This window comes from Pleurodeles waltl, chromosome 1_1 (genome assembly GCF_031143425.1).
Source record: "Pleurodeles waltl isolate 20211129_DDA chromosome 1_1, aPleWal1.hap1.20221129, whole genome shotgun sequence".
NCBI lineage: Eukaryota > Metazoa > Chordata > Amphibia > Caudata > Salamandridae > Pleurodeles > Pleurodeles waltl.
The window spans coordinates 383,546,297-383,556,870 of record NC_090436.1 but is presented as its reverse complement, the minus strand read 5'-3'; the positions used below and the strand labels follow the sequence as shown (position 1 = coordinate 383,556,870).

The 10,574-nt window shown below is 38.1% G+C and overlaps 1 protein-coding gene across 2 annotated transcripts in view; it reads right to left on the bottom strand.

Moving 5' to 3' along the window:
• Positions 1–1,644: 1,644 nt before the first annotated feature.
• The window catches only part of MTX3 (metaxin 3), a 168,160-nt gene continuing 159,230 nt past the window's right edge, over positions 1,645–10,574 (bottom strand). For both annotated transcript variants that reach the window (XM_069223188.1, XM_069223197.1), the window contains one exon: positions 1,645–9,970. In XM_069223188.1, coding sequence (XP_069079289.1) covers positions 9,860–9,970 — 111 coding nt within the window. In that variant the 3' untranslated portion in view covers positions 1,645–9,859. The remainder of the gene's footprint in view (positions 9,971–10,574) is intronic.

The window sequence follows — 10,574 nt, the reverse complement described above, 5'->3', positions numbered from 1 at the left end:
AGATCTTTGGCCTTCTCCGGGGAACTTGAGAATAACCTACCACCCCTTGCAACATGACTTAAAATATGCTGAAGAAATATTTTTCAAGATTGTCAGGTGCTTGTTTAATAATATCAGCTTTGGTTAAAAAATACTAAGAGGCAGAGACTCTGTACGGCAAGCCTTTTGTCATAGAATTTTTCCTTCTGCAGGAAGCTCCCTAAAATAAAGAGGTCAGTACTTTACGTTGGATTTCAATTCTCCTAGGCTCCTAGAGGAAAATCCAAAGCCTGTTGACTTTCTTTGTCTAAGTTCTAAGCCTCCATTGAGAAAAAGAGTGTTACTTTTTCCTCTTCTGGAATACCAAATCAATTTAAGCTTGAGCGCCGTGCTCGGGTTCTCCAAATCCAAACTCATTTTTTTAGATACAGTACTAAGTTACATTGATCAGATATGTGTTTAGTCTGCTTTTTCAATAATATTTTAAAGTACTAACTCTGTTCTCCAAGATTTTTGCTCGTCTGTTGATCCAGCTTTTTTGATGTCCCCTAAAGCAACTTTGGATTTAAACAAATTATGTTTGGCTACTAACTGTTCTCACAATGGTTTCCTTTGAATATGGGAGTCCAAGTGAAAACAGACCATGCTGAGAAAACAACCTTAATCCAAGTAGCACTCAAGGCACCTGTTTCATTATCTGTTGTTTGTGATGACAGACAGAGGCCCATTATTTGCCATCTAGTTTTCCAGCATGGATATTCGAAGTTTTGCTCTTTGTGGCAGGATTTTCCCCAAGTAGGAGAATTCTTGCGTTTCTGTTTTTTTCAAGGTCAGTCCTGGAAAATCCCTTTACAGATTATTGTTTCATAATTTTTATCTTGAGTATACATTTTTACCATTATGAAAACAGATAGATCACAAATGACTAGTTAACACTTTTGCTTGCAAACTCAAAAGAACAGTTTCTGCTTGTAATATTGTTGCAAATTAGTACATTTGAATATCTATCGTTGGCGATCAATAACAGAGCAGCAGGTCTTCAATGGAAAAGATAACTCAACCACAAGAAAATAGAGTAGGCAATCTCATTTCTGCTTCTGGGGAAGAAGTTTCAATTGTGGTTTTCCACTGCATAAAAGTGGTATCCAAGTGGCAAGTTAAAATATGTGATATATTTGAAGGAGATTGTAAATATTCTTTCAAAATGTTGACAGATTGCCTACTCTTATTGTTTGAATTGCCTCTAAAATCTATCACTCTCTCGGCAATTATTCAAGGTAGAAAATGTTTTGTGCTGTAGAATGAAAACTTTAGCAGCAATTTATTTTCAAAATGTATCCAGAGGATTAAAGAGATTTTGTGAGCCACCTAATATTCTTGATGAGAGTCTATCCTGCCAAGAAGACCATGGCTCATTAGAATATTTTAAGTGTGTCCCTTCAGGATGACCATTCATAGCTATTGTTTGTTCACTATGGCTTATTGTGCTGAGAATGTGATATTTGACCCAATTTTCAATATTACGGTGGGCTGGAACAACCTTTTACTTGCTGGCTGGTCACTAATATACACAATCTTGATACAATTGGGGCAGTGCATTCATAACATACCTACTTAAAAAGTTCACTGGCTGCTACTGCAGGAAAAGTACTCAAAGACAAAGTGTTTCTGCTTAAATATATGTATTTAATTTCACACCATACAAGAAAATATAAAATGACGTGCAATATTATCTATTGCAAAACCAAATCCATTGATTGCAAACAATGTCACACATGCTTTCAGTTTCCATGTAACTCAATTGATATTATGGAGCACAACTCTGTACCTTAGAGTACCGCGCAGCACGTTATGTAGCTAGAATAAATATTTATGGTGGATTCACAAAATTACGTAAGACACAAATCATGCATTCTAAACCTCTGGCAAGTGCCATACAGAATATACAAACATAAAAATTACATTCTTTGATTTACATTTTCAAGTAAGTGTAAAAGTGTAGTATTTACAGTCCACTGATGCTTTTATAAATATAAACATTTATTGTACATAGAGTCTAGCAAGTGGTTAAGGAGGAGGCAGTAAGCCACAAAAATCTTTAGAGGAACGTTTCACTCCCAGCAGGCCCTATCTGCTTTGCTATAGGTTGATCAGTCTAACTCTTCCCAACTATCACATGAAAACAACACAGCCACAACTTCAACTGACTACTTTATGATGTCTAACTTAAGGTGGCTGGTGAAAATGGAGCCACACTAGATGCTGGGTGCAGTGGTTTGGGTTTTGCTTTTGCCCCAGTTGCAATTTTCCTTTCAGTTGCTTTTAAACAATATGGTATGCTGGCATAGCTAAAGTGGCAGTAGTTTATCACTTTGATACAAAGCTTATCACCAACGAACCCGCAGTTGTGCTATCTAAGGAGTGACAATGCCACCAACAGGGCTTATGCTGGTCCAGTTTAGGGCACACAGGGCAATGAACAAGATGCATGGCTAGACACTAATACATATTTTCATATATATTTTAAAAGTGACCAGTTACCATCTATGCCTGAAATTCAAATACCTAGCCATGTGAAGTTAAAGGGCTTACTGAAGGGTTTGTTCATGTAAAATTTGTTTATCACAGGTCACTACAGATTTAAGTCTTGAAACAGTTTGAACAGTTCATATATATGTGTATCAAGCTAAATGAGAATAGATGATTGGAATGGGAAGCTAAGAAGTTTTTAACTGATTCATTCATAATTGCTGCCTCCATCTTCCTTCACATGTCACTATCATTGGATACTGCACCACCCACTAAACTAGATTCTTCAAAACACTATTTAATCACACATGCAGTGTAGGGATTGTGTAAATATTTCAATTTGATAGTCCAAGGTTGCTGCTTGGCCATGAAAGTACATGTTTCATAACAGAAATCCATTATCAGAAAGTTAAAAATAAATTTAATACATTTAAGAGTACGGTTTGTGAGCGTGTACAGGTGACAGAAAGCAGCAACTAAGCAACTTTATATTTCAATGAAGCCAGACATTTGGCTCACCTCTAAGACAGCAGTGGAATGACAGCAACAAGATAAAAGGTTACAAGTCAACATTGTTGGAACAGACACTGCCTGCCCAAAGTAAGAAAGGCAGGAATCAACCCTATTAAGGTAATACACTATTTGGTGTGCTGTCAGGGTAAGTAGTTTCAACATTATTTATTTTCTTTCATTTCTTCCATTCTGTATTACTAAAAATAAACATCAATTATAACATACACCCAAGCAATCAAAGAGTTCCTTTAAGGGACATATTAAGAAGGGCCTTCAACTAACAATACATACTGAAATTCAAGATGAAGGCGATGTTAATAGTTAAAGTTCATTTGAAAACAAGAACTTTGAAAAAAGAAAATGCGGGAATAAAGACCTACAAATGGTAAGTTTCTACAATCAAGCCATTACAAAAATATCTATCTACAATAATATTGATGTTTGAAATTCCATAACGTGGACAAACTCACTTTCCTTTCAGTTGTGGAACTGAATTCAGTTTATATTCTAAATTCAGGTCAGGGATATGTAAAGGCACATGCATCATAGTGTCAATATATGCATGCAAATACTTTTATTGTTGTTTCTGTTGTCTGATTTTCACCTTACACAAAATTGTTGACTAAATATTAAAAAAATAGTGAAATAGTGATGTATGGTCAAGCACAGCCACAAACCGATCACATATTTGCAGCAGGTGCCCAGAGCCACTAATATGATAACACTGTGTGTGACCAATGTAAATTATGTAATGATGGAATACAGTCTAATCATTCTTTTGGTATGTGTCATTGCCATGTATTAAAATGAAATATTATGTTTTAATTTTCTAAAATGTTTCACTTTCTTCTAGCTGAACCCTGGTAAGCATCCAAGGTCATTTTGGAACTCATCAGCTGTGTGTGGATATTGTTTCAATACATGGCCAAAATTTCACTAAAATATGTCCATGGATTGGATATTAGAAATCACCACACCCTCTCGTAAAAATATCTGGACTTTGAAATCAAATCACAATATTATCATGGGGGAGGACACATTTAGTCATATTCAAACAATTATTTTGAATTGTATATCACTGTTACGTAAAATAATAATTTAAGTCGTGTCTATTTTAAGATAAAATGCAGCAGCCTCTTGTGGAGTTCCTAAATGCCCATGGTCTGCATGACTCATTCATATCAAGTGGAGGCAGGGGAAGCAGGCTAATGTGAGACTCAGTCATGCCATCCTCACATAAACCATTTGATATCAGGTGTGTGCTAGCATTTGATAGGCACAAGATGACTGCAGTTTAAATTCAGTGCAAAAGGATGAAATAAAATAATGATGAACAGAGTTGGTCTGCTGAAGCCTAATTCTAAAGACCAGCCATCGGAAAGCCCCTTTCAGCATTGCTCAGATGATAATCGGTGCGTTATAAGACAAATACAGTGCTTCATTTTGTCTGCATATAATTAAACATCAGCTGTCTGACCAGTACACCAGTGAAGGCACTAGTATTATGCCCTACACCTATATAACTTCTAAAGAAAGCATTGCAGCAAAGAACTGTGCAATACAGTTATCCCCCCACATGGATACCTTTCTATAATGACACTTTTGACACCTGATGAATTGAATCTAGACAGATTTCCTTTAGTGTTTCCAAAGTAGGTATGCTGTTGAGGTATCATATTTTTACAAAGATTTGGTTACGCATTACATTGATTTACAAAATACATACATTTCTTTCAGCCTATAATCTTTAAAAAATACATTCATGAAATGCTCACTAATTATTCGTAGGAAATGGTCACATTCATGTATTCAGGGTAGGAGGCTACCATTTTAATACCCAATGCTTTCCATTACGTCAACAACTGGTAGAACAATTACTAGGCAGTAAGACTGGAGTATTTCTCTCTTCCTTGTACTAACATCAAAACATCTAGAAAGTATGGCATAATAGACTAATGCTTCGCCAAACTGCAGAGCAGTATAATCCCATTCTGCTTCCTACAAAAAAAAGAAAAGTTAACACAAATTGCCCTTAAGAGCTGTATAAACTCACTCAGAGACTCCCTACATTTACAGCCCTGAGGAAGCGGCCTTTGAACTACTGCTTGAAAAAATAGCATTTGAGCTGCTGCAAGCATCACTGTTAGAGCCCGTGACAGTATCATAGTGCTTCGCTTTTGGGAGATGTACAGTTCTTTTTGTGCACTTTACAGTATGGACGAGGATCTGGAAGATGGCAGAATACTATTCAGGCCGCTGGGAAGACTCTAATACAATAACACAGTAAGAGAAAAATAAGCAGGGCATACACCTAGACAAGCATCTAGTACTAATACAATAGAATCAAATACAGTGAGAAACAGTGGGGTGCACCTAAAGTAGTAGCTACATACAGCACAGCTTTGAGACAGTGTATAACATCTCTCATGCTTCAGAAATTTCCAAGCTGTTTTTAGAATTCAGCGCAAAGGAAAAGTTTCCTAAGGGTTTGTAGAACAGGCTGAAGAACAAAGGTAGGCTATAGGAGTGGGTAATCAGAATGGAAAGAAAGCATCCTCCAGTAGATGCCCCACCCACTGGAAGTGCTGCCTACAGTCAAAAATATAAAGTGGTAAATTCAAAACAACAAAACCCATTAGGAGCAACTAATCAGGAAGCAAAAGATACACCGAATTTCCCCTTTTTTAAAAAGGTCCCAAGAACATCCTTACATAGGTCTTTCATGCTAAGAGTAGGCAAGACAAAGGTGGTACTCATACAAACAAAGAAAATAGCTCTCTTTCACACACACTAGTCTACCTCACACCTCCATAACCACCTTTCATAACAAGCTCACAGAACATACACTGCATGTGATGCTCATCAACACACATTCTGCAGCATGACAAGTAAATGATACCATAGATACCAAAATAACACACAAACTAGATGATCTCTTCGTCTCAGGAACCTGACTTAACACCATGCACATAAATAATAATCTAGCTTCATCTGGATACCACATTCAACACTATGGTCACTCACAAGGCTGGAGATTGCATTGCAGCCATCCACAAATCTATGTGGCCGTTCAGTCTCCTGGATCAGTCATTGCTCAAATCTTTTGAACTCCTTACATACCACTTCACACTATCTGGAGCCCAGACAGTAATTTTCCACCATGTCTGAAGACCTTCTGTGACCCTGCTCCAGCTTTAATACCAAAATCTCATATAACATCACCTCAACCTAAACATTTGCAACAAAATTTTACTTTGGATCTCCACGTCCCCCGGGATGCAACCATCAGTAATATGGAAAAGGCACTCCTCAGCCTTAGGACGGCCTCTAACATTATACAACAGATCTCACGCCCCAGTCCTCATCCAATGTGATACTCTCCTCCTGGCCCACCTTTCGCTACCATCCAATCGACCCCACAACGACCTTCCATTTGAATCACGCTAAATGTACATACTCACTAATATAATGGCTCATGTTTTGCAAGTCATAAGACCACACCCATCCTTTGGAGTGCCTTTCAGGGCCGTCACACTCAACCACAGACCTACTAGTCACATTTGGAAGGGGTAGACCAAATAGTACAATACCTGCAACCTTTGTCCACAAACTACTGACTATATGGAAATGTAGCAGATACCAAACTACAAAGACCACCCTCGCATGATTCACAACAGTGGCCTCACCATTGACTAAACCCTTTGAATTAGAAAAAAAAGAGAATAGAAGTGATTGGTGACCTTTTAACAAAATTACTGAAAGTGCTGGCCTGAGACAATTAATTTTTCAACACTAAAAAAACACCAATTACCTTATGCCCATTCTAACTGTCCCTGTTTGTTAGATAACTCTCTGCTTCTCTGCCAACCACAAATATCAGGTTAAAAGAAGAAGCTGGCCAGTATCCAACACAAGTCCAATATTTGTAAAAATCCACACTAAGAAGAAAAAGATCTTACACAGATAGTTAAAACAGTTCCTGCACCAATCTCTTGCAACTGTTTAACAGTGTGTTTAATAAAATTATTTGCAGTCACTTTTAAAAATGTAATACTTGCTTGAAAAACTAACTAACTTCGTTTGACTAGTGTCATTTAATGGTGACAGAAGTTGCAACCGACTGATTTACTATGATGCTGGGTGGTGGTGAAAAGGTTTATTTGTTGTATTCTTTTTTATGTTTCTGCTATTTATGGTACTGACATTCACATTACGCCCAATATGCCACTGCATAAAAGCAAGTTCAGCAGTCTGAGGATGAATGCTTCAAACTGTTCTGAGGTTTTAATTGCAGACTGAATTCTGTTCCAGCCTGAGAAAATGCGCTATAAATATGGTGTATTGGTATTGTCTCATTTTATGAATGTGTCAGCTTCAATGAGTTGTGGGACAATGTTCGTGGTCGTAGATGGTCATGTACAGAGGGCTGAATTCGGGATGAATGGCAGAGTGTTCTATTTTTAAAGGCCCACTCCCTCACAAGTAGAGCTTGGACTAGGATGGTATCAGCTCATTTGTAAATGCAGTAAAGAATATGTTTCAGTTCACCTGCTTGAAGCAAGATGGGAGTGCTTAAAAGTGATAGTATAACTGTGAGCATTGCAGACATTTTTCCAATTTATGGATTCTTAAAACCTGTTCAATGGTTATAAACGATATGCAAATGTTTCTCTCTAATTTGCAAGATTTAGAAATGCAACTCAAAATTCAATAGTTGAATGATATGGATTGGTGCATGATGGCAGAGACGTTCACTTATGAAAGCCAGAGCCGTCCACAAAAATGGGTCAAGATATGGGGATGATGGAACGCCCATAGGGTGGGAGGAATCTATGTACCTCCCTCACTCTGAACTCTGCCACAGCGTTGAACCCTGACCAAATATGATCCGACTGTGTCAGCAGGCAGGAGGGGTGGGTGAGCGCTATTTGCTTGTTAAGTGATATTGTGGCTATCCGGTTACCACTTGATTTTTCACTGATGGTATGTATTTTCTGCGTTTTATATGCACTTGTTATGTTTTCAATAAAAATTACTTATTAAAACAAAATCACTGATCGAGATCAAAATTCACTAGTCCCTCTCATCATGGATCTGGAGTAACTATACATTTGTTACAACAGACAGGGGAACTGCTGTCTTTAACACTTTGGACTTCCTGAATGCCATCACTGTTACTCACCAAGTAATATTCAGAGAGAACAACAAGATCACCCTATTGCATCAGGCAAAGAAGGCTGCTGCACGGTATGCGAGTCACACTGAGACCACACTGACTTCACTCGGCTCACAATACATTGGCTGCACTGTGGCGAGGTGCTTATCCAGACTTTTTTGTTGTTGTTTTTAGTAATTTCCACGTCATTTGAGATTCCCAGATTTTAAGCACGTTGGTGCACAAAGCTTCTAGAACAGTTTTCACACATCCCTAAGTCTTTAAAAAGGGGTTGGCATTATTTTTCTTTCAATAACTATCCCAAAGAATCAACATCAGACTTGTGTTCATTTTGAAGATCATCAATTACTTACACTGATGGTATAATAAATGATACAAGGTTATTTGCAGATGGACAATAGGCTAGATCAGAGTTTGTGGAAAAGCATTCACCCTGAACGAGGAACAAAGGGGGATCTGGTAGCTCTCTCCATTTTTACCATCATTCAGGATAGATACTGTAGAAAGACTGAGCATCCGAGGTATAGAAGACTGGATTGTGGAGAAGCAGGCGGTGAAGGGACAAGGGACATGGATAGCATAAAAAGCCTGGATGCACAGTAGCTCCAATTAAATTAAGATGCGAAAACAACGGGAAGATGGGAAGAGGAGGGATGCAAAACAGGGAAAACTGAGAGGTGAAGAGGGTTCACGGGTGTCTCCGAATCCTTTGACAAAAGAAAGTGGGTTGAATACGAGAAACTCACGAGAGAAAAACTAGGGGCCGAATAAGGTATGTGTAGGAAAGGGGTTGAGTGAAGGAGAATGAGAGACAGGGTCTCGTCTTAGAATGAGTAAGAAAACAAAAGAAAAAGAAAAAACATACAAAAAGGATATCAATGAAACTACTGAAAGAGCACTGGCCTGAGAAGTGAATCAACCAGTGTTGAAGCAAAAATAATGTCATTGAGATAAATGAAAATGGATCAAGTGATCAAAGCTGTGGAGCTGAACAAACGTTGCCGGGGATGGAGCACTTTCATTAAACCTTTGGATTATTCATCCTGAGTGCGCGTGACTCATGGTTTCTCTGAGCTTATGTTTGTATGTATGGCTGGGTGCAGAACGGTGAACTTTGTTGGTATATATATATATATATATATATATATATATATATATATATATATCTCCTTAAAGAACTCAATCTCTGTACAACCAGCAGAGAAGAAGAAAGGAGCAGGAGAAGTGCCTATCAAACAAAGTATACAACAGTATAGCTTAAATTATCAACCGTTAACTTGACTGCAACTCACTCAAAAAGCGAACTTCAACAACCCATAAAATAATGAAAATCAAGGAATGTAACTCAAAAATGAAATATCTAAGCCAACAAAAATATGGTCAGTCATTGTACCATGGAAAAATAAACTGTGCAAGATTAAGGCATTAAATACAGTTCAATAAGTTTCATTTGCATCCCTTTGAACCTTATTCTAGTGTGTGGTCAAAGAGGGCTCCATGTTCTCCGATGAAGACCAACAGCAAAAGACAGTGACTAATCCTCTGTGTAGGCTCTCCAGACCACGCATCTATTTTAGGGTTTTCCGACCATCTGTCGACTCTAGTTTCAAGTAAAGACTGGTCACTGTGTTCAGTTGTTTAAAAGGCAGAAGCTGCAAAGTCTCAAGGCGACAAGTGTTGTGGTGAACTGTTTTCGTCCCCTGTTGTAATGGGCTTTAGTGTGGACAGCTTTCGAGGGTGAAGCTGAGGACTTCTTCGAAGATTGTCATCCATCTGTAACACAATGAAAGTTTAATGAGAAAAGTTTAACAAGAAACACCACGAACTTCAACAACAACATACCCATGCCACATTATCAGTGATCACTGTCAAGGATCTTCATCAGTATTTCACAAAAACACAAAATCATGGGTTCTATAGTTTCCCACTTTCTATTGCTTAGGGTTAATATTTTCTTTTCTCTCACGTCTCACTATTATGCCAATTTATAATATATGGCAATTTAAATTTATGAGAATAAAATATTGTTTTCAGGCTGAATGGGGAAGTAGCTGGTATATATACTGTGAGTAAAACTCTTGTTGTGTACGGTCTGCCCGTTTTCCAATTTAACAACACTGCTAGAAATGGGGGCTGTTGAGACAACAGAAAAGTGTTCAGCAAGTTGTTTCCTAGCTCCAAACAGAAAACACCTCAAAGCAAGTGGGAGGTTGCAGGGCCATTCTTCCCTGCATTGCCACATGGAGGCAAAGGAAGGGCAGGTTGTTGCAGAGCCACCTTAAGGACAAGAGAAATAACGAAAAGCCAGGTGCTATTTCACCATATTTGTCCACCTGTCTTTCTGGTATCAAACCAAGGGAAACAGCAGTCATCGGAA